The sequence below is a fragment of the Rhamphochromis sp. 'chilingali' genome, assembly GCF_963969265.1.
Source record: "Rhamphochromis sp. 'chilingali' genome assembly, chromosome: 3".
Lineage (NCBI taxonomy): Eukaryota > Metazoa > Chordata > Actinopteri > Cichliformes > Cichlidae > Rhamphochromis > Rhamphochromis sp. 'chilingali'.
Window position 1 is genome coordinate 22,633,833 of NC_137931.1, and position 22,007 is coordinate 22,655,839.

The 22,007-nt window shown below is 40.5% G+C and overlaps 1 protein-coding gene across 1 annotated transcript in view; it reads left to right on the forward strand.

Annotated features, from left to right (window-relative positions):
• The window catches only part of LOC308394260 (uncharacterized protein), a 35,585-nt gene that overhangs the window by 9,990 nt on the left and 3,588 nt on the right, over nucleotides 1–22,007 (forward strand). The window contains exons 2-47 of the mRNA XM_080878512.1: nucleotides 1,447–1,665; nucleotides 2,572–2,796; nucleotides 2,986–3,002; nucleotides 3,084–3,116; nucleotides 3,244–3,276; nucleotides 4,378–4,431; nucleotides 7,544–7,636; nucleotides 7,751–7,825; nucleotides 7,916–7,960; nucleotides 8,057–8,110; nucleotides 8,203–8,256; nucleotides 8,336–8,389; nucleotides 8,523–8,576; nucleotides 8,667–8,720; nucleotides 10,048–10,092; nucleotides 10,168–10,221; nucleotides 10,326–10,370; nucleotides 12,471–12,524; nucleotides 12,671–12,769; nucleotides 12,867–12,911; nucleotides 13,015–13,113; nucleotides 13,206–13,259; nucleotides 13,372–13,479; nucleotides 13,602–13,655; nucleotides 13,741–13,839; nucleotides 15,860–15,913; nucleotides 15,997–16,095; nucleotides 16,227–16,280; nucleotides 16,382–16,435; nucleotides 16,523–16,576; nucleotides 16,755–16,808; nucleotides 16,922–16,966; nucleotides 17,958–18,056; nucleotides 18,165–18,272; nucleotides 18,454–18,507; nucleotides 18,813–18,866; nucleotides 19,165–19,218; nucleotides 19,326–19,379; nucleotides 19,485–19,592; nucleotides 20,099–20,152; nucleotides 20,233–20,286; nucleotides 20,378–20,539; nucleotides 20,617–20,724; nucleotides 20,847–20,954; nucleotides 21,407–21,460; nucleotides 21,539–21,646. Coding sequence (XP_080734638.1) covers nucleotides 1,447–1,665; nucleotides 2,572–2,796; nucleotides 2,986–3,002; nucleotides 3,084–3,116; nucleotides 3,244–3,276; nucleotides 4,378–4,431; nucleotides 7,544–7,636; nucleotides 7,751–7,825; nucleotides 7,916–7,960; nucleotides 8,057–8,110; nucleotides 8,203–8,256; nucleotides 8,336–8,389; nucleotides 8,523–8,576; nucleotides 8,667–8,720; nucleotides 10,048–10,092; nucleotides 10,168–10,221; nucleotides 10,326–10,370; nucleotides 12,471–12,524; nucleotides 12,671–12,769; nucleotides 12,867–12,911; nucleotides 13,015–13,113; nucleotides 13,206–13,259; nucleotides 13,372–13,479; nucleotides 13,602–13,655; nucleotides 13,741–13,839; nucleotides 15,860–15,913; nucleotides 15,997–16,095; nucleotides 16,227–16,280; nucleotides 16,382–16,435; nucleotides 16,523–16,576; nucleotides 16,755–16,808; nucleotides 16,922–16,966; nucleotides 17,958–18,056; nucleotides 18,165–18,272; nucleotides 18,454–18,507; nucleotides 18,813–18,866; nucleotides 19,165–19,218; nucleotides 19,326–19,379; nucleotides 19,485–19,592; nucleotides 20,099–20,152; nucleotides 20,233–20,286; nucleotides 20,378–20,539; nucleotides 20,617–20,724; nucleotides 20,847–20,954; nucleotides 21,407–21,460; nucleotides 21,539–21,646 — 3,413 coding nt within the window. The remainder of the gene's footprint in view (nucleotides 1–1,446; nucleotides 1,666–2,571; nucleotides 2,797–2,985; nucleotides 3,003–3,083; nucleotides 3,117–3,243; nucleotides 3,277–4,377; nucleotides 4,432–7,543; nucleotides 7,637–7,750; nucleotides 7,826–7,915; nucleotides 7,961–8,056; nucleotides 8,111–8,202; nucleotides 8,257–8,335; nucleotides 8,390–8,522; nucleotides 8,577–8,666; nucleotides 8,721–10,047; nucleotides 10,093–10,167; nucleotides 10,222–10,325; nucleotides 10,371–12,470; nucleotides 12,525–12,670; nucleotides 12,770–12,866; nucleotides 12,912–13,014; nucleotides 13,114–13,205; nucleotides 13,260–13,371; nucleotides 13,480–13,601; nucleotides 13,656–13,740; nucleotides 13,840–15,859; nucleotides 15,914–15,996; nucleotides 16,096–16,226; nucleotides 16,281–16,381; nucleotides 16,436–16,522; nucleotides 16,577–16,754; nucleotides 16,809–16,921; nucleotides 16,967–17,957; nucleotides 18,057–18,164; nucleotides 18,273–18,453; nucleotides 18,508–18,812; nucleotides 18,867–19,164; nucleotides 19,219–19,325; nucleotides 19,380–19,484; nucleotides 19,593–20,098; nucleotides 20,153–20,232; nucleotides 20,287–20,377; nucleotides 20,540–20,616; nucleotides 20,725–20,846; nucleotides 20,955–21,406; nucleotides 21,461–21,538; nucleotides 21,647–22,007) is intronic.

The following is a 22,007-nucleotide window of genomic DNA, read 5'->3' on the forward strand; positions in this document are numbered from 1 at the left end:
GAAGTTGTCCAATCAGAAGAAAGTGGCCATTTAAGGTGGGATCAGTAAAAGGCAGTAAAATGAAATAAGGGGCTACATAACGGGCCAGTATGAGATAAATAAAACTCTTTATGAACTGTGACACAGAATGTTAGTCTGATGGTGTCACAGAGTGAAAGTAGAAAGCTGGGAATGAGTTTAACTGGTCCTCTGTAATGGCATTTTAAGTTGCCTCATGGCTCCATCTGTGTTGCAACCCAGTAACAGGGCAAAATAGACACACAGTCCACTGTGTACATTTTATGCTTTGCCTCTCCAAAAACTGAAATGGACACACAGGCAGAAGTTGCTTTATCAGCAGGGGGAGATCATATTGCTTTCTTCAGTAAAACTGGCAGAGCAAAAGTGCAAAAGTGCAAACCCATAAACTACTAATCCACAATGATTTTTTAATGATCTTTTAGCTACTATATTATATACAGCTGACAAAGAAAATGATACTGAAGTCAGCTGCTGTTCTTTGTCATAAAGATTCCTGTACAGCGGATGGCAAACTCTACTCCAACAATCAGATATGGAGCCCAGAGCCGTGTCGAGTCTGTTTGTGTGAAATGGGGACGGTGGTTTGTGAGGACATGGTGTGTGAGGATATAGGTGACTGCCAGACCGCAGAGATCCCAGAGGGCGAGTGCTGTCCTGTGTGCTCAGTCACTCAAACTGGTAAAACTGGAATGAAACCTGCACATTTGTCCCGGCGTCAGTGGTACTCTGCTCTCTCTTACAGCCCGATGCCCTCTTTTTCAAGCTCCGTCCTCTGCACACCACTGTGAAATGTTGTTCTTGAACCTGTACCGAGTTTCCCTTTCAGTTTGCAAAAGGAATACATGAAGTTTTTGCCAGATAAGTTCACTTCTCTCAACTAAATGTGTGCAATAAAAACTTTGGAGGTAGCTTCATTCTTTTGTGTTTCTTAGAAGAAATAAGGGAGCTGCGACCAGTTTTACTGCCACACACCCCCCAAAAAAAAACAAGCTGAGAAAGTAACTTATTCAACAAATAAGGTGTATTCCTCTGGGAAATCAACATCTTCTTTGTCATGTTTAATGCTTTTTTATAATTTCTTTACATGCATCTGTGATGATGTATTTCTGCTGCTCTAAGCACAAAGTTCGGCTTAATGATGCACCAGAAGGATGATTGTGGGCATGGTCGTGAGATTCATGCATGTTAGAGTAAGATGCTGGTATTTTAAGGACTAGAAAACACACATACTTTACATTTTTTGACTGTATTTTTGAAGGAACCCAACAGTATGGATTCATAAATGAGTATGTTTTATTTTTAAAATGTGTGTTTTCCAGTAAATTTGCAAAGTTGTGGGAATTTCCATTAAAATGTAGATCCTTTTTTTAAAATCCAGTGACAGCCCGTTGCAGCACATACTAACTGAGTTTCTCTTTCATGAAGACACCTGCACAGAAAATGGAAAAGTCTATGCTGACAATGACATGTGGAGCCCAGAGCCATGTCGGGTGTGTGTGTGCAATAAGGGGACCGCCATGTGTGAGGATGTGGTTTGCGAGGACCTCGGTGACTGCCAAAAAACGGTGACCCCAGAGGGCGAGTGTTGCCCTGTGTGCTTGACTGCAGCTTCAACATTGATTCCCAGTACAGACCCCGCAACAGGTAAAAAGTCCATTTTATGTGATTGAAAATATAATTTACTATATGGTTGATCCAGGGCTGGACGAGCCTTTAATGAGGCCCCAGGGCAGAATTTTTTTGCTGGTCCCCCCGCAACAAGTTTTTGATCAAATATGTGTTGATTAGCTGAAATTAGCCTGAAAAAACAAAACAAAACAACAAAAACTCGTTAAAAAACTTTTTAAAATGTGATGAGTGAAACTACAAGGGTGCTCTGTGAACAGAGGTGCCGCCAGAATTTTTTCATAGCGGCGGCCATATGAGGGCCAGTAAAAAATATTGGGTTGGCACATCTGTTGTCAAATATAGGTTACTTGAAAAAAAAGTAACCTAACCTATAAATAAAATAAGTAACCTATAGAACAGAGAGACAGAAAATAATTATATGTCTAGTTAATTTCCTGATATTAAAGTTGACATCACTGAAAAATAGGTACATATGAAAACCAAATAACATTTTTAAATCCATAATTATCTGTTTTAATTTATTGACTGACTGATTGATTGGCAGTCCCAACCAGCACTTTAAAGATTCTTCCTCTCTATTGTGTTCACATTTATTGAAATTATTACCAATATTTCGCAGTCTTGCCGGGGGTGGCCAGTGCCCCCCCCCGACCCCCCCTTGGTGACACCCCTGTCTGTAAATGGAACTTCAGTCCATACCACAACAATGAGTATGTTATAAAATGAAAAATCGAATTTTTAAAATTTTCTAATTCATAATGTAAAAAAGCAAATGCTGTTATGATGATGTATTGTTTATGACTTTATGTGTACAGGGGAAGGAAAGGAGATCACGGTTGTTTGTTGCTCCCAAGAATGTGTAAATGAATTTCCTGGTTGTCTGTCCATCTGTTTGAGCCATTTTGGGGTTTTTTCTTGCAGCTGCAGATGAGAAGAAGGAGGAAAACTGCAAAGTCAATGGGGAGGTCTACCATCACAATGACATCTGGAAACCCGAACCTTGTCGCGTGTGCGTCTGTGACAACGGCGTCACTGTCTGTGATGAGATACAGTGCGAGGTCCTGTCAAACTGTGAGAAGGCTGTCACGCCCGCGGGAGAGTGCTGCCCTGTGTGCGACAACTTCGCAAGTGCCAGCAGGATGATAGGTGAGACAGATTTACCTGCATCCAGAAGAGAGATGGTCACTTTGTGTTAGATTTACACCCCTTATAAAACTTAGATACTTTATTTTATGTCTTATCTTTATTTAAAGGGTTCTTTAAAGGGTAAGATTTACTACATAAATTGTGAAAAATAAAATAAATAAAAATATTTTTTTCTCTTTTTTTCCCAAGAAATTATGGGCCTCAAGGTAAGTCATACAGTCAGTTAAGAAAAATATCTTAAATTGGGAACATTGTCACTAAAAAGTGCTGCTTGGCTTTATTTTTAGGGGCAAAAGGGTGAACCAGGAGACATCCCATATGTAAGTAAAAGGAAAAAGTTAGGCGTTAGTGCACTTTGCATATAAATTTAACTTTTTTAATTCATTATGACTAGATAAAAGTCTTAATAATTCATTTAATGAACTTAATTTTTCTTGTGTTGTGAAGGTGGTGGGGATTCCTGGACCTTCAGGACCCTCGGTGAGCTTTTTTCTTTCTTTCATCCCCCTGTCTGTCCTTGTTATCTTTCTGTTTGCTGTCACAGTATTACACATGATAACTGGAGTCACAGTAGAGGGCAGCAAAATGCAATACTAGCATGTGTTATTACAATTACCAGGACAAATGCTTTCATGTACACCGTAAAAAAAAAAAATCCTAAGAAAAAAGTAATATTCCGGCAGCTGGGGCGCCGAAATAATACCAGAAAATAACAGAAAATAACTTTCTCATGAAAATACGGTTATTTCCAGTAATGACAATACAGTTTGTTGCCCTAATTTTACATGCGATTTTGCCTTTTTCAAGTGCTTTTAAACATTAAATTAGGAACATTTTAATGTGATTAAACAATGAACTTACTTATAAACAAGGTCAATGAATGCGGCAATACGAATAATAATACTTCAATGTACAGAAATATACAGTTAACAGTTGGTTTAAATAATAATGGATTGCATTCATATAGCGCTTTTTGAGACCCTCATAGCGCTTTACAATTCCACTTCATAATTCCCCTCTGGCCCTCACCAGTAGGTGGTAGGTGAAGTGTCTTGCCCAAGGACAAAACGACTGAGAGTATCTGAGCCAGGGCTCGAACCGGCAACCTTCTGATTACAAGGCGAACTGCCAACTCTTGAGCCACGATCGCCATAAATAACAATAATAATAATTATTATTTGATGTAAAAAAGTTCATAAGAATCATTTTATATATTTTTCCATAGCATTACATTTGAATTTAACAGTTCAATCTTTCAAATAACGGACAAATATTTGTGAAATTATGATACATTTGTGAATGTATTTTAACAATCTAAATATGCATATGTACAGACAGATACATTTAAAAAACAAGAAAATTATGTTTTATGACACTTACAGTGATTTTACGTTAATTTACATTTGAAGTCTATTATGTGAATAGACTAGAAGAACAGTACAGAACTGTAAAATACACAGTAAAATACTTTTATATTATAATTTTTTTTTACAGTGTATACTATTTTCACTGCATGATTATTCCAGTAATTAGACAGTGACCAATGTTTCAGTGCTCTTATGGCTTGTTCTCTTTGCTCAGGGTCCTCCAGGGGCTCAGGGAAGCCCTGGACCAAGAGGCTTTAAAGGCAGACGGGTAAGTTGAAACCAATACACAGGGAACTAGTGGACCTATGAGGTGATGTCCACGATGAAAGAAAATAGCTCCTGCAACTGTTATACTACCACAGTTAATGTTTAATTGCTGGATAGTTTAATTTAAACACAACATCATAACTAAAAATCTGTTTGTTTGTTTTGGTGAGAATGCTACATAGCAATGCTACAATGCAACTTCAACTGCAGCCCGCAGTTCATCAACATGTTAAACAAGATGTTTTTTAGGTGCTGCCTCTTTAATGCTGGGCTTACACTGTGCGATTTTTTTGCCCCATTTTGAGCCGACTTTTGAGTCGTGCGACCGTTTTGGTGATCGGCCTGATTTTGGCCTTCATCGTCTGTGTCTCGTGCATCGTGTAGTATACGTGGGGTAACGAGAAGCGATTAACAACTCACTAGTCATTTGTCGGTTGCGAACTACACGGCTCTTAGACCCGGATCTTTGACGTGAACAACGCGAGCCGGCTCCTTATCGCAAGCCGTGGGTTTTTTTTTTTCTTTCTCTCACCCTCTCTCTCGCACTTTTTTTCCACTTCACTCTGCATGCGAGCCTTGTCTTGTGCTTTTGCGCTGGGAAGAGGGGGAGGGGCGGTAGTTACACTCACAGTAGCACAGGAACAGAGCGGGAGGGAGAGAAAGAGAGCCAGGGACAACAAGGTCACATTAGAAAGGTATAGTAATCATCCACAACTATTTTCAGTTGTGGATGATAAAGGATTCAGAAAGTTTATTCATGCAGGTCCATATGACAGAGAATATGCATCTTCTTTTTGTTTTCATATTTTAATTTATATTTAATTGTGTTGTGGTTTGTAGTGTTTTGTGTTGTTTCACTTTAAATTTGTTTAAAAGGAAAAAGCTGAAAATTTAAATAGTTAAAAGTTGAAATGTGAATAGTTGGTTTTTGTATTATATGATTTATTTATTACATTTTATGTGGAGTGAATAAATAAAAGTATATTTACGGTGGCCCCTACAGACAAAGCACGTAAAAACTCAGAAGCACGTAAAAACTCCAAAACACGTACAAAACACAACAGAAGTGCTCTAGGATGCTAGGCGCAGTGTTGAGCTTTTGTTACTTAGTGGCTACACAAGCCAGGAAGTACCAACAACCGGATTTGGTGTGTGGTAGTAACAGGTAAATGAGCATATTTTTTTATTTATTATTTGAATATATATGAATGCTTGTGTATAAATACACAAACAATACACATATGCTTTCAATTGTGTAATTTAAGTGATCTAGGTAGCTCTGTTTTGGAAATTCAGTTAACGCTAGAAATGTGTTTTGGAGTTTGTACGTTTTTTGTCTCTAGGGGCCGCCACATATATTTATATATAAACATATATAAATAAAACAATCTTTTTTACATTAGTAATTCCTTTTGTGCATAATTTTATATTATTGTTAATAATAAATTAATTAAAGCAACATAACACCCTGAAGAGTCGGTTCGGAGCCGAAGGAGCCGGCTCTTTTTAGTGAGCCGAGCCGAAAGAGCCGGTTCTCTGAAAAGAGCCGGAAATCCCATCACTACACCTCACGACCAGCTCCCGATCATCAATCGCTTGGTCGTGACCATCGTGAGGGTGTCACCGCAGCTTCTCACACTGCGCAGGCGCAAACACAAATGTCAGCGAAAAAGACGGCGCAGCACGGCAGTGCAGCGTGTGATCCGGACACAAGCCATGGAGGCACAACTTGTAGAACTATGGCAAGCTTATCCGAGCCTTTTCAATGTGGCCTCACAAAATTATCACGACCACAACAACCGTGAAAATAGTTGGATCTACATTGCTGCTCAATCACAGCTGCCTGATCAGTGTTTTTCATTTGCAATTTAGCAAAGTTGATGGTGGTGGTGTGTCTGTGTGAGTGAAAGACGGAGAGGGAGAGTGAGCGACAGAATTTCTGTTATAACCTTCATTTTACGGTGAGCACTCAGGTCACATCAGAGCATCGGTGTGTGAGACCCTGCATCGTGACCTATGAACTTCTAACCCCTGCGAGTCAATCGTGCAGTTTGAGCAGAAGCTGAAAAATTGCACAGTGTATGACCAGCTTTAGGTCCACCTCCTTTTAGTCAGTTTCTTCTGATTGGCTGACTTCTGGACAGCTGTAGAGGGGCAGCACAGTGTGCTTGTGAGCTGTAGTGAGTCTTTAGCAGTTTAACATACAAATAAGTTGATGACAGGCTGATGCCAGATATTGATAAAGATATAAACAACATTGGCAATCATGTATTACTTTAAACACGTTTTAAAGTTTATCTAATATGTTTGTTTAATATGAACATTCAATAGTGTAGCATAAAATAGCCAGTCGTGGTAAAGATTGTAGTGTTTTGCTTATCAGGATGTAATAAAAGTCATCAGATCCTTAGCAGGTTCAAAAATGAGGCAACAACCCAAGAGCTACATGTCAGACTCTGTAGGCCTCTGTTATAGGTTGTTTGGAGAGGTTTCCAGGAAAACGCCTCTTCTCTCTAAGAAAAAACATGCCAGCACAGTTTAGGTTTGCAAAGCTGCATCTGAGCAAGCCACAAAAGACAGATAAAGCTTGACCTTAACAGCACAGCAGCAAATCTACAACAGAATGAGTGAAAAAGAAAAGAATCAAAGTGCTGCAGTGGTCCAGTCCACGTCCAGACCTCAATCCAGTTAAAATACTGTGATGGGACCTTAAGAGAGCTGTGCATAAATGAACAACCAAAAATCTCAATGAAAATCTCAAGCGTGGACCGATACTCCTCCACCACAGTGTGAGAGACTGATAAAGCCCCACAGGAAATAATTTTGTCAAGTTGTTGCTACTAACAGTGTTCAGTAGCTGCCAGCTACTGAATGCTGGGGGGTTCTTAGTTTTTCAAGTATAAAGGTGCATTAAGCACCTCAAGGCCCTCAAAGTCCTCAAGTAGATGCAGCGAATCTGATACCACACCCTCTCGTTGACATTTACACATTATTCACATGTGGATAACTGTAGTAAAATCATAAACTGCAAACAAAATGTCAGAATTAAGCTTCTGGTCATGTAACCAGTCAGTACCTTCTGGGTGCCACTCATTAACCTATGCAAATTGCAGGGTTTCCCAGGGCCTCCAGGATTTGATGGTGAGCCCGGTATACCAGGAAATCCAGGAGAACCGGGACCACCTGGGCATCCCTCGCACCCTGGGGTGAGCTGCTCTCCAACTTCTTTTAATTAGTTAATGCAAATTTCATAAGAAAAAACCAAACAAATCAAATTTTCTCCATGAATGATTCATTTTGGATCAACCTCTTCCTGGTAGGGTAACCTGGTGACACAGATGGCTTCGGGTTTTAGCGAGAAGTCGGGTCCATCTGCAATGCTAACAGGATCCAGGGTGAGCACTTTTAAACTGCATATTTTACATATGCAAAATCCGGAAGCTTGAAGAGTTTAAACTGCAGTGCATAATCGTTTGCCATTTCAGGGTGAAGCAGGACCACGAGGACTTCCAGGACCGTCTGGACCACCAGTGAGTCTTTATCTCTAATGAAGTTTTAGAGCCAAATATTAGTTTTACTTTGTAGGAAGTGTGCCTAAAAATGTGACCTTTAATTTTCCTGCTCAGGGTCCTGCTGGTGGTCAAGGAATTCCTGGAGAAGCTGGAGATCCAGGACTGATGGTACACTCGTTTCTTCATCTTGGATTAACTCTAATGCTTCTTTACATGTTAAAGAGTGAAATTTAAATGTGACTGTACGTGTGTGTCTGCAGGGGGAGCCGGGTCATCGAGGACCTGATGGACCACCAGGAAAACCTGGACTTGATGTGAGTCATGTAACAGATACTGATGAGGATTCTTCTTTTATCTGTAATTATTCCATAACCACCTGATGGTCTTTTCCAGGGACAACCCGGACCTGCAGGAGCAACCGGAGAACCAGGATACCCAGGATCAGCGGTAACCAGTTGTCATGCCAAAAAATATTTAATCCTACTATTGTCATGATAATAGTGATACAATAACCTACTCTAATCTGAGAGACAGTGAGCGAAAACGCGATCAGGAATGATGTGATTACTTTTGAATACAGGGTGCAAGAGGATTCCCAGGACTTCCAGGTAATCCAGGACTGAGAGGGCACAAAGTAAGTCCTTTTTCCTCATTATTACTCATTAGTTTTCATGTATGAAATATCAAGAACTAACCAGTCTGTGAATTTAAACCTCTACAACAGGGACACAGTGGACTTGTTGGACCAAGAGGCAAGGCTGGAGCAGCTGGAGTGAAGGTAGCTAACTCTCACTTTTGAGAGAATAGTAGGAATTATAGTTTAAGTCTTAAAGGAACAATATTCAGTGCAGTTGCTTTAAATTATCTAAAAAAAATTATTTAATGGTTCGACGGTGTCCAAATACAAGCTTGTGAAGTTAGCTGGTGATTCCAGTGACTGTAAATGTCTATGTGCTTTAGCTTTAAACAGAGACACTTTTAGTTAGACAGCTACATCTCAATCACCTGAGAGATGAAACAGAGAGGCTAAATTGGCCCTAATGTATGTAAATATATCAAATTCACTGAATCACACGGCACTCATTTGGCACTGGATCAGTGTTAAATGCCCAGATGTACACTTGTATGCATCTTCGTGCTATCAAGGTGGTAAAAAGATGTTGACCTGTTTAGATGAAATTACCATTGACCCATTGAAGCAAAGAGCATGTATGACCAATGTTCTGTTCTGTGAGGGAGGTTAAACTTTATGGAAGTCAGTTTTTCCAGTTAGGAAGCAGAAACCATCCTGAGCCATTGTGCAGCCTGATTGACGTTTGTCTCAGAACAGCAGAACTGGCAGGCCCGCTGCTGGTGGTGGTACTTAAAAATGAAGTATAACATTTGCCAACGATTCTGATACGTCTGACACACCTGCTCATATCAGTGAGGAGAACAGGGCACCAGTGATGGCCCTGCCAGTTCTGTTGTTTCTGCACAGCGTTGGGCTGTGATTGCAGGTCCCAACAGCCTTTAGTGGGACCTAAGCATGCGGCATGAGGGTTACGTAACATCAATGGACTCTTTGACCTCATGCCAACCTCTTGAAGTCTGCTCCTGACACATTTTGTCAGAAACATCCACGAATAGCCCGATGTGGGTCATTTTGTGGGGCACATGTGATGTTCCTCCTGTTCCTCGGGAGTAGATATCTTTCCTCCTGCTCGATGCTCTGTCCTTCTACACCAAACTCTCCTCACTTGTGTAACGGCCCGTCTCTGGTACACACAGCAGTGTCAAGAACACACACAAAAAAGGCTAAACTAGAGAAAAAACAGTCAGTATGGATAAGGAGAACGCTAATCTATTTAATTTGTGTGAATTGTTGTTGCCTCTACTACAAGCAGCTGAACTGGAATCACACTATTTTACATAACATTTTCATAACAAACACTTCATTGCATTTATCTCATGTTTTAGTTTCAGAATGAAACAGGATTTTTAAATTAACTCCAAAATCAAACTCCAAACAGAAATTTGATCACTTGTTTCCACGTTTGAAAGGTTGTTTCGGTCACATGTGCTGCACAATCTGTGCATAACTGCTCGGTGTCTATGATTTGCAGGGTGCTTCTGGTACTCCTGGTGCAATGGGAGCTCCTGGTCCAGTGGTAAGTTAAAAAACACAGTTAAAAAGAGAGGATATTAGTCTGCTGCAGAGATACTGACTCCATCTTTGGTTTCAGGGACCACCTGGGATGCAGGGAGAAAGAGGCCGAGCCGGAACGACCGGCTCTGTGGTATGAGACAAATAATTGAGCCACATGACAAGAAAAGGAAAAAAAAAATGCAAAGATATGTTTCCACATTAAGTTATTTATCTTAATCTGTGTTTTTCTCTTAGGGTAAACGTGGCACACCCGGCCATGTTGGTAAACCAGGTCCTCTGGTAAGATCTACTAAATCTACTTTTTCCAACTCTTCTGACCACACCGAGGGACACACCTCCTTTCAGACCCTGAGATTTTTCCAAAACATAAAAATATAATTTTAATCCTCTAACATGCTTCTTTTTTTAGTGTCTAGCACATCAGAAAATAGAGAAAAATCTCCCTTGTGATTTGAAAGCAGAAGTTAATATCTTTAATTTGCATGTTTTGACTGAACAAAAACCACATAGGACAAAATACTGGATATATGATATTACTCATTATTAAAAAAAAAACCTTTAGATTAGTTAATTTAATTTGTTTAGTAGAAAAATACTGTTGCTGTTTCCAATCGCAGGATGAAAGTGCAAAATCTGATGGACGATGTAAGTAAAAAAAACAAACAAACTGAAGTCTTAAAAGGAAAAAAGAAACAAAAACACAAGGAAACAGAAGAAAAGTAACTCAGGTAGCAGATAAAAGCAAAGGGGGACAAGACAAGAGTACCGATACACTCAACAGGAGAAAACCAAACCAAACTCCATAAAAACAGACCAGAACAGTGAAGTTTTCCAAAAAATCTCCAAAACTCAACCAATACAGGAAGAAGGAAACTCTGAGCCAAAGCATCTTTATAATCAGTCCGTCATCAACGAAAGGACAGAAACTCAATCAATGGACAATGTGGGTTTATTATTAATTTATCTGTTCGATAAGGGGCTCCTGTTTTAAACTGCACATTTTTTATTACCACATTTACAGCCATATGTGGTGTTAATGTTAAATATAAATCCTCAAATCAAATCCACAAAGTTAAAATAAGATGTTGTATTTAAATCCAAATGTTTGTTGTTAAAAGTGAAGACATCAGGTTGGTGGTTCGATCCCTGGCTGCTCTGATATGGATGCCAAATATCCTTGGACAAGATACTAACCTCAAAGATAGAGAGCACTTGTGTAGAAAAAGTGCTTGTGTGAGTGGGTGTGAATGGGTGAATGAGGCAAGTTGTATAAAGTGCTTTGAGTGCTCAGGTAGAGTAGAACAGCACTATATAAGAACCAGTCCATTTATCATAAAACACTAACCAGTGGCTAATATTTGTCGTGTTGTAATTTTGTTCACGTTAACCTGAATATTTAAATGAAAATTGAGAAAATTAAACAAAATTAAATTTAAATTATCAAGAGTCTGAATGTGTTCTGACAGCATTTCAGCATTTGGCGATGTTTTTATCTTCAGTCATTTTGTCCCTGTCAGCTTAAAGTTGAGGCCATGTTTGGAAAACATATCCAAATTAAAAATTGTCATGCCCCGTCAAGAGCATGGCAAACCAACAGGTGGCGATATAGCCCAAGAAATGTTAACCTATCAGGAGCCAACAAACAATAACACGGTGCAAACTTCGTTGTGAGACAAAATCTATTTTGTTGGTCCACACATAAACACATAGTTCTTTTTTTAAGCTCAGTTTTCAGTGACCTAAATCCCATTTACCAATGGAAAAAACATCAAGATGAGTGGGAAAAACACCGGTGTACATGTGGACAGTCTGAATAATTAGTAATTCAAAGAAAAATTGTATTGACATCCAGCTGTATCCGTTTAGGAAGAATTAACTTGGGGATGTGTTTTTTTTTTTCTTATTTCTTGCTCCACTGGATTAAAATGGAGGTCCCGCTAGTTTTTTACCTGTTGCCATGGTAAATGTTGGATAGTTGGTGTTGATTGAGCTTAATCGAATCAGCCTATCTGTAACAGGAAACTCAGAGTTACTTACCTGGGCTCTCACAGACCCAGTCCCTGTCTTTGAACCAGCAAAAAAATCACAGCTTTGTTGCACTCGATCATAATAATTTTGGTTGCTCTGCGGTCTCCAACCACTGTTATCCTCAGTGTGACTGCAGTACAGCAAAAAATAAAACTTTAGCTGCTAGAACAACAGTGAAAACCAAACAGAAACCAACACACAACACAAAAACATCCACCACCACTACATTTATCCTCTAGTTGTTCTTAGTAGCCCATTTGTTTATATTTGGAGCACCATTTACCCAGATTGTCAACAAAATATCAGATTAGATTTTTCTTAAGTATTAAACATACTTTCCTTTAACCACAGGGGCCAATAGGAATCCCTGGTATACCAGGATTTCCCGGTAACCCTGGAATGAAGGTGAGATTATTTGACGCTTGAATTGTAAGGAGTCTGTTTTCATTCTCAGACACACTTCGATTAGTATCTAAGTGACAGATGTTTCTGAGTCACTGAAGTCACCCTAGAAGTACTTTAATATTTCCTGAATGTACCTGCTGGTGTAGGGTGAAGCGGGACCGACAGGGGTCAGAGGAAGTCCGGGACAGCAGGGGCCAAGGGGCGACGTTGGGCGTGTTGGGCCACCTGGACCCATCGGACAGCAGGTGTTGTACTTTATCATTCTTGTTGCTAAAATAGCTGTAGACCCATTCTGGCCTCACATTACCACTATTCCCAATTAATATTTTCGTTTTTGAACAGGGCGCGTCAGGACAGGATGGAGCTCTGGGTCCCCGCGGCTCAGCGGTAAGTGATTGCAGCAAAGCTCTTTAACCAGCTGATCTTTGTCTACAAATGTCTTACAATAAAGGTCTTTATTTAATCTATTGCTGCTCTGTCACCTGACCAGGGTATAGCCGGTCTCCAGGGTCCACCTGGTATGGTTGGTCCCCCTGGCCCCCCCGGCCCCCAGGGTTCAACAGGAGCTCTTGGAGCAAAAGGCCAACTGGTATGAGCTCTCATTTTTTTAATTTTCTCTCTCCCTGTCATGTGAGTCTTCATTTCTCTATCCTAAAATATCTGTTTTAAACTCTTCTTCAGGGTGATGTTGGAGCTCCTGGATTCAAGGGAGAGGCTGGATTCAAGGGAGAGCGGGTAAGACCAAAGCTACCCCAAAATAAAGACCCTAAAAGTTCATCTTAGATGTTATTTTGGTGGTTAGGTTAAGGATTTGTCAACTGATTCAGTGGGTATGGATTTATGTTAGGGTGACCATGGTGCACCAGGTCCCTTAGGGCCCATGGGAGAAGATGGAAAGCGTGGACCCCGAGGCGATGCTGGATCCATCGGGCCTCCAGGATCCCCAGGAGAGACAGTGAGTCCATCAAGAATATTCACAGTCCAGTCATGTATAATATATTTAATGTATTCCTTTTTTAACTCGAAACTACACGCTGGAAACAAGACAGACTAAAGCTTTCTTTTTCTTTGTTAAAGGGACCACCAGGAAATAGGGGTTTCCCTGGTGCTGACGGTTTACCAGGCCCAAAGGTGAGTATTTATGACTCTAATTCGCCATCAGGTTCATCACATTCATTTCTGTGATTTTTGAATATTTCACACTTTCTCTGAACAGGGAGCCCAGGGCGAGAGAGGGCTGCCAGGATCTTCAGGCGCCAAAGGTTTATCTGGAGATCCAGGACGCAACGGAGAGTCGGGCTTGACAGGAGCTCGGGTAAAGTCGCATGTTGTAATTCATTGCCTAGAGCAGAAGGTTTATTTCATCCTTTTGCTCATGTTTGCAGGATTTTGTATATAAAAGTGAGCGTCTGACAACCTCTGCTCACGAGGGAAATGATTCTCTTCTGAGTGGTTGGCAAGTGGTTGCTGCAGGTTGATGACATTTGCTGTGAAGCTGAAAAGCCAAAGTCATGGCAGCATAGAAGCCAGTCAGTGAGTACCTGAAAATCTCCAGTCGCAGGAAAAAATGTGTATTCCAGAATTATATTGGTAATAATGATTGATGATATTGGCTGCAAAGAGGTATTCGATGCTGGTTGGTTGTTAGCAGGTTGCCTGTTATTTACATGGAAGATATCGATTTGTCTGCAAACATGTGATAACTATTCTTTGAGTCATAGTGAAACTTGAAAAAGTTGCAACACAACCTGGAGAAGTAGAAACTTGACTTTCAAAGTAAAAATTGAGCTTTCGGAAATGTGTTGGCTGCAGCAATAAGGCACAACGTTTACTTTGAAGGTCAATGTCGAGGAGCAGTTGGCAAGTGTTTGCCTCCTGCTCCTCGACATCAGGGCAGCAGGAAAGAATTGTCAAATCATTTTACCCATAACAGGCCCACTGTACACTTAGACCTTAATGACCCCGCCCTACCAGATACCTACCTCGGCACCTTTTACTCTTTGAGGCCACCAACCACAGGAGGGTGCACAGGCTAGAAAGCTGCTGGACCAGACAAGGTACCAGTGTTGAACAACTGTGCAATACAATAAAAGGATGGTTAAATGGTCATATTTAACTTCAGAGTAAAGACTTCTGACCTCAGCAGCCATGAAATCCTTCAAATCCTTCAAAAGCAGAGGTCCCAGCATCATAACTGATCCTTCTCAACCTTCTCACAGCATCTTCTCTATCACAGAATGCTAAACCAGAACCTGTGATTTCAGAGTGTAAACTGCTTTTAAGTTTTTATTAGGCACAAGATTTTATTCTGCTCTAATAGTCGCATTTTATTCTATACTGCCTCTTGATTCTGTTTTATATGACCCAAAATCTCACGTATGATCCATATTTATTCTGTTTATTAATATTTATTATGGCACTTTATTGTGATTTAGGGCAGGGATGGCTCAGTAAGGGCAGGGATAGCTCAGTAGGTTGAGTGGTTGCCCCATGATCGGAAGGGCGGGGGTTCGAATCCACTGAACAGCTACCATGAGGTACCCCTGAGCAAGGTACTGTCCCTACACGCTGCTCCCCGGCCGCCTGCTTAGTGGCGGCCCACTGAGTGAATGGGTCAAATGCAGAGAAAAACAAGTAATTTCCCCATGGGGTCATTATATAGTATACATTATTTATTATGGTTCAAAACTCCAGCAACTGCTTGCCAACTGGTCAGGGAATGCACAGATTCATCTATTCAGATTGCTGCACTGCAGGCTGCTTCAACAGCAAACTGACTTAAAGTTAATCTGAAATTAGTTGGTCTTTAGGTGTTGCATCTTCATTAAATTATCCTTGAGAAACTTGCATGTGCCTGAATTTTATGGCCATACTCTGTTTTAAACTGCAATCTTCAAGAGCGATTCTAAGTTGGTATTTAAATAAACATGCATAGCAGAATTAGCTAGTGACAAGAAGTGCTAGCTTTGCTTGGAGTCTTTATAATGCATATAAAAAACTGCATATAAAAAATATGTGGCCTTGCAGCCTTAAACCTGCATTCCTACTTATGACCACAGGAGAGCGACCTTTCTACTTAAAAAATAAGTCAAGTTATGTAAACATGTATGAAAGAAATTATTCTACTATGACTTCAGTAACCTTTTTCGGATGAGCTTATGCTATCAAACACAAATCTGAAGTCTGATTTATTAAAATATAGTACTTAGTTTGCAAATTATGGTCCCCAATAGAGTCAGAAAGGATGATGAAAAAAAACCTCAAACTCACCTGAACTTAACCAGAAACTCTTGTTTCATTCAGCATTTAAAAGACTTGTTTGTGTTACTTCACAGGGTCTCACAGGTCTCATAGGTGCCCAGGGAGCAGAGGGGAAGCAAGGACCGGTGGTATGTAATCAAATGCATTAACTTTCACCACTTGTAGATTTGCACACACATGCTCAGCAGTAAATGTGTTTCTGTCTTCTCAGGGATCCGCTGGAGACGATGGCAAACAAGGCCCAGCTGGTTCAACTGGAAACAGAGGCCCAGCTGGGCCGATGGGCCTGCCGGGACCAAAGGGCTTCCTAGTCAGTACGAATGAGTGTGGCTAGATAAGCCTAATGAGAGAAGCCAGATGAATATATTTGTAAAAATAAATGCAAAAAAAGCTCCATAATAACACAAAATATGCTGATTGATGGTCCCTGTTGTTTTTTAGGGTGATGCTGGGAAGGCTGGAGAAGCTGGAAGTCCAGGAGCTCCAGGTCAAAGGGCAAGTTGATACAAATACAGCTCATACTTCCTGCTGAGGCTTCACGCTCTTCATCTCAAGCACAAACATGCTGATAAATGCTGCTCTTTACTGTCCTCTAGGGACCAAATGGAAAAGATGGAGAGAGAGGCGCCGCCGGCCCACCTGGCCCAGCTGTAAGCATCCGTATCAGCTGAGAGTTTCTCATTATTAATAATGTAAACAGTTATGTTTTTAATATAATGTGTTTGTTTGTCCTGCAGGGTCCTGCAGGGAAGAGAGGAGAGCAGGGATCTCAGGGAGTGTTTGGCTTCCAGGTACTCTTCATCACATAACGCAAAGAATTTAGTTCCTATCACTGGAGCTCAATCTCACTTTTAATTCTTTATTTTATTTATTTAACCAGGTAAAAAAGGAGATTGGCCACGATTAAAGTTCTTCTCTATTGTTTTTATGATTATAAAATAAAATAAAAACTGTTTGGGGTGTTTTTAGGGTTTGCCCGGAACACCAGGCCCACCCGGAGAGTCAGGAAAGCCAGGTGACAAGGTACGACTCGGGTATTTTAAAATATTTTTCAAGTTAACCCACATAATATAAATTGTGCAGGGACTTCTATACAGCATGTAAAATCTGCTTAATGTTTTGTTTTTTTTTTGTAGGGCCTTGCAGGAGAGATTGGGGAAGTTGGCGCTACAGGACCAAGAGTAAGTCCGTTAGTCCAATTTCCACTTTTCTGTTGCTCAGTTCTGAAACTTCAGATCATCACAGTCCAGCTTGAAACATGAACATTTTCTGTAACCCACCCATAGCTCTAATCATCGTATGAATAAGAATTTCGGTGCATCCCTTTGTGTTTTCATTGATTGATTTTGATCGTCTGATGATTGTTATAAATTTTACTTTTCTTTTCGGTTGAACTTGTATCCAGCTAATGATGATGAGCTGTAAGAGTTAAGGATCTAAAATAGAAAACAAATATTAGTTTCATAACTTATTGATCATTTAGTAGTTGAGTTTCTTCTTGAAATGTCAAAAGTTTTAAAAAGGTTTGATTTGATAACCAGTCTGAAAGGATTTTTAGAACATAAATGGAAATATATCCTAAAATTGTATAAAATGGGATTAACTTAATTAAAAGATGCATGTATTATTATTATATGTGAAAAAACAGCGAATACAAAATGTTCTTTTTTTTTTAACTTGTTCGTATTTTATAAAATGTCAAAACCTGTAGATTAACATGCAGCAAAACAGATTTATTTAAGATAACTTATAAAGATAACTCTTTATTGTCATTGCACAGTCATGCTTAGTACGATAGTACAATGAAATTGGAAAACTGTTGCACGTTAGCACTAAGCACATCCAGTGTTGGGAAGGTTACATTTAAAATGCTACAGATTACAGAATACATGGCCGTTAAGTTACTTAATGTGAGTAACGTATTCTGAATACTTTGGATTACTTGATATATTATCATGCTTTTTACAACTACATGAATGTACTATTGCTGTGTGATTTCTATTACTGAAGTCTTCTCGCCACCGAGTTAACTTTGTTAGCTGGCGTTAGCTGAGGTTAGTTCATGGACTGCAGACTGTTAGACTTGATGGATAGAATTAAAAACCTGCTAGCTGCAAATAATCATGTGCAGTTCTGAAAGCAATACCAACTAGATTTTGGTTGTTCTTGCAGGGAGAGAGAGGTTCTCCAGGAGAAAGAGGTGAAACTGGGCCCAATGGGCTGCAGGGACCCAAAGGTAGTCCAGGTGCACCCGGACCAGATGGGCTAAAGGTATGGTAACCATAAAACTACTGATGCTTAACCCTGAACAACAAAAAGACTCATTGCTTGCATTAAATTGTTTATAATAAGCCTTGCTGCTTACTTTGCACATTTTAGGGTAGCCATGGACCCAAGGGTGCTGCTGGAGAGCCAGGAGGTCCAGGACTTCAGGGGATCCCAGGAGAAAGAGGCATACCCGGATCTTCAGGCCCGAAGGGAGATGCTGTAAGTTAAAGAATACATTCATTACACCATCTCCAAAGAAAAAGACAGCAGCTTTACCAATAGCATGACTGTAAGAGGAGCAAAATGTAAGGTACTGTGAGACCTCGAGATATTGGGGATAATCAGAACCAAAGGAGGGAAAACTAAGAAACCATTAAGTGAACCTGATTTGTTCTAACAGGGCGCTACTGGAGAAAAAGGACCAGAAGGAAAGGCGGGGGCTGATGGAGCGAGGGTGAGTCCCCATAACCGTGATCCTTACTGCAGATGAAAAAACTGTGTGTCGAAATATTTCACTTCACCTGAAGCAAGTTTGTGATTAAATCCAAATATAAATCCCTCGAAATTCTGCTGGTTTACTTTATGATTTCTCTCCAAGTCCACTGTGCAAAGACAAAATCAAGATTGTTAATGTGAAAAACAACATATGAAATCATAGTCTACTAATAAAAATAAAAATAAAATTCACTACCTGCAGCCTGCAAAGACTAATATATGTCTAAATTATGTCTAATATATTTCCTCATGTCATTGCACCAGGGGCTTCCTGGTCCCATTGGACCTGCTGGTTCCAGTGGACCAAACGGAGTGAAGGTAAGCATAAAAGCTGTTTTTCAGCCCAGAAATGTGTTTGTTTCAGTTTAATGATTTATCACAAAGCACAGCTACAAGATGATTAACAGTGACCCTGCACTGTTTCTGTAAAACTGATTTAGAGCTCTTCAAGTCCCGTAAGGTGATTTTGTGATGATTTTATGATAACTTGTGAACATTAGATAAAAAATATATTGTTTGAGGGCTTTAAGGACTTTGTATTTATGTAAATAAACTCTTGTTAATAAATACTGGTTATGTATTTTTGTTTTTAAATATTTACAATATTTCATTTCAGGGTGAAACCGGCCCATCCGGACCAACAGGGCGCAGAGGAACAAGAGGAATCGCTGTAGGCACAATATTTTATTTTACATTTATTTGAGCTGATATTCACTTTTTTCAATGCTGTAATTTCTTCTTGATTGTGTGTATTGGTGTGTGTGACCATGTTCACAGGGATCTACCGGTGAGCCTGGTCCAACTGGTGCTGCTGGCTTCCCTGGACCTCCTGTAAGTGGCCTGTTACAGTGTGACGCACAAAACCACCGAAGGATTAACAGAATATTAAACTAGAAGGTAACTGAAGAGAGATTCATCTCTTTTTTTCTTTCCCAGGGTCCTGATGGTCAGCCTGGGGTCAAAGGTGAAACAGGTGAGACAGGTCTGAAGGGAGAAGCAGGATCACCTGGACCTCAGGGCGTGGCTGGAAAACCAGGAGAACAGGTACGCTGCCAAATGTTTTAATATATAAAATCTGAAACAATCCTTATTAATGTGGGTTTACAGTTTCTGTGAAGCAGAATTAATCACAAAGTTTTAGTTTTACATGTTCCAGTCTGAAAAGTACAAAAGCAGTGCACATATATTCAGTATCAATGGCTCTAATAAAAATCTTAATTAATATGAAAAGGAAAAATGCCTCTTTTTCAACACTTTCAACACATTTTTACAACACTGTGAAGGAGCCACCCCTCTTTTTTGAAGGATTTATTTGAAAGTTTTCACTCATGCATTTGTTCTTAGGCAAGCGTCACTGGACCATGAGGGTGATTGGCATGCATTTCGTATGTCGCTTGGATGTAATTGGCATACATTCTGAGAGAAAAAAGTGTCTCTGGTTATGCTTTACTTATTTTGAGAGCTACATTTGACCTTCGTTTCTCTTAATGAGTAACTTGACAGGAAGTAGATGGGTCGCGTGAAAATTGTCCTGTGTCTGTGTTTTTCAGGGACCTGTTGGTGTGACCGGGCTGAAAGGTGGCAGAGGAACAAAGGGTCCAACGGTGAGTATTTTGACCCGGACAAGGCTCTCCAAAACTCAGTGATGAACATATTTGAGGTAAAACTTGTCTCCTTCCCACAGGGCTCCCCCGGTTTTCCTGGATTGCCTGGAGGAGTTGGTCCACCTGGTCCTCTTGTGAGTTCCTTATAAAAACAAACCTTGAAGACCTGATGCACAAAAACATCCAGTTTTCTTTTATTAAGTCACTTTTATGTTTGTATTTCAGGGTGCAGTTGGAGCAGACGGGCCTATAGGTGCTCCAGGAAAGCAGGGTCCTCCCGGGATTCGAGGAGAGAACGGAGGTCAGGGACGTCAAGGCGAGCATGGACCTCCAGGGCCACCCGGCGGATCTGGAGAGAAAGGAGAATCTGGAGAGGACGGTCCTCCTGTAAGATGAAGTTTTTTGTTGTTGTTCAAATTCAGAGATGTTTCAGTTGCTCATCAGCTCTGGTGCTTCTCCGTCAGGGTCCTGATGGGCCTCCAGGACCTGCTGGCGCTGCAGGGCAGCGAGGAATTGTCGGCCAACCCGGAGTCAGGGGAGAGAGAGGCTTGCTGGGACTGCCAGGTCCTGCTGTGAGTGCTCCCGCTAATGTTTCCTCTTTATTGTTATCGCTCACAAAGGCAACTTGCTCCTCAGCAGTGCCATTTTTTATGTTAGAGTTAGATGAGGAGGTTTGTGTTTATTTGTGCCTCAGGGTCAACCGGGAAAAGCAGGAGCACCTGGACCTCAGGGAAGCACTGGTCCTCCTGGGGGTATCGGTTTACCAGGAGCCACTGGGCCAAGAGGAGATCCTGGACCCGAGGTTTGTCCTTGAGATGGAGCTGTATAAATCAAATCTGACTTTTATTTAAGCGGTTTAAGGCTTCAATCTAAAGTGACTCTCATAAAGTGCTGTTTATGTCTAGAAAACATAACTAGAATGTTTCTGTAGCTCAAAAGCAGATTTCTTTGACTGTTCAGTATTCACCAACTTATTAAAAGTTTATTAAGACAGCAGTTTTGTCACATTTCTTTTAACCTGTCAGTTACAGGCTTGCAGGTTTGTGGCCTTTAGCAACGACAGCACATAAAATTTGTTTTCAGTATCAGTACATTCAGCTAAACACCTGGAAATCATAGTGCCATGTGAGTTTTTGTAGATGACTCAGCCTTATATATCACAGATCTGGTTTTTCCTTCCTCTTATCAGAAGTGAACAATTTCTTGTTTTGTTTTTCTCAGATCTTAAGTTTCTAATATCATTTGTTTATTCAGGGTATTGTTGGAGCTGAGGGGCCTCCTGGTAAGGACGGCCTAGTCGGAGAAAGGGTAAGATAAAATGTATAAAATGTATCTGTGTGTTTGTTTTAGAGGCTTGGTGTGGTCTAATCTCTGGCCTGTTTGTAGGGTGACAGGGGCAATCCTGGCCCAGAGGGTCTGGCTGGTGGTCCAGGGTCTCCAGGTACTGAGGGTCCAGTGGGAATAACAGGCAGTCCAGGTCAAATGGGTGTAAATGTGAGTTTAACAAACAGATCAACCAGGACTACAAAAACTAGAAGGTCTCTGAAAAAAAAATGACCACAACAAAGAGGGATAAATTTCTAACTTTTTTTTTTTTTTTTTTAAATCATGGATGGTACCAGATGTAAAACACGAGGACACGGCCATGTGGTAATTAACATGTAATCCAGCAGCCTAGTAATACTGATAATGATGTCAGCCTCTCATGTTTACGCTGTAGGCTCCACAAAACGTCCCCTCAGAAGTCTAAATCAGGCCTTTCAACTTTAACAGCTGTGTAACTGACAAAGGTGTGAACAACTGACAGTTAATTCAATTCAATTCAATTCAATCTTTATTGGCAGACTACATGTCC